The 913-nt window shown below is 33.4% G+C and overlaps 2 protein-coding genes across 2 annotated transcripts in view; both read left to right on the top strand.

Moving 5' to 3' along the window:
* Nucleotides 1-678, top strand: part of LOC107607904 (probable ubiquitin-like-specific protease 2B) — a gene marked incomplete at its 5' end in the record, with an annotated part of 4,785 nt that extends 4,107 nt beyond the window's left edge. Inside the window, 1 exon segment of the mRNA XM_021106505.1 lies at nt 248-678. Coding sequence (XP_020962164.1) covers nt 248-433 — 186 coding nt within the window.
* The window catches only part of LOC107606207, a gene marked incomplete in the record, with an annotated part of 2,312 nt that continues 2,110 nt past the window's right edge, over nt 712-913 (top strand). Inside the window, 1 exon segment of the mRNA XM_016308221.2 lies at nt 712-913.

Raw genomic sequence — 913 nt, 5'->3', positions numbered from 1 at the left:
ATGTGCTAGGATCCTATGGCAAACTACTGATGATGCATGCATTTGATATGAAAAATCCCTTCTTTTGAGATTTAATTTTCAAAAACTAGGAAATGCATATGCTGTGCTTTAATCATTTGGAAATTTCCTTAATTGTCCATGGTTATATTTTTTGAGCTATTGGGGAACTATCTTTTTCCCTTTATTTTCCCAATTCTTAAGGTTCTTTTTACTAATGTCTAGTGGATTAATGTTTGTTTCATGACAGTTGCCACAGCAAGAAAACTCATATGATTGTGGTCTGTTTCTGCTGCACTATCTAGAGCTTTTCCTTTCTGAAGCTCCTTCTAATTTCAATCCATTCAAACTAACGAAGTTCTCCAACTTTGTAAGTGGTGTATTTTACTTAGTTTTGACTATTCCCAGTATGTTTAGCAAAAGTTGCAGGAAATGAGTTTTTGGTGTGTGTGTGGCTAGTTATTAACAGGTATTAACTTGATTAACCAATTGGATTGTTAATTGTTTTTCAGTTAGAAAAAGTTTTACTCTTTTGTTTGTTGGAATTTTCTCAATTTCTTGTATCTTCATAGTAGGCTATCTAAGTACTCTTACTGTATCTGTTGTTCCTTTCCTATAGTACATGTATCTGTTTTTTATCATTACAATTGTAAAAAGCAACTTATTGAATGATATGGATTTTTACCCAATCTAACTAGCTTTTATTTTCCCAGCTACTTCAGACTGTAGTGATGATGACAACATATACATTGAAAATAACGAGAATAGAAGTGTTCAACACCCAGAAATCAATAGAGAGTCAGCAAATTCCCATGCTGGTCAGGGAATTGAAATCACTTTACTGCCAGCATCATCATCTTTGGATCCTCAGTCTTTAAATAACTCAGGCTTGGTTCTTAAGGATCTTTTTGAGCCA

Source organism: Arachis ipaensis, chromosome B07, assembly GCF_000816755.2.
Source record: "Arachis ipaensis cultivar K30076 chromosome B07, Araip1.1, whole genome shotgun sequence".
NCBI classification, from domain to species: Eukaryota; Viridiplantae; Streptophyta; class Magnoliopsida; order Fabales; family Fabaceae; genus Arachis; species Arachis ipaensis.
This window is presented reverse-complemented; position numbering and strand designations above follow the sequence as displayed.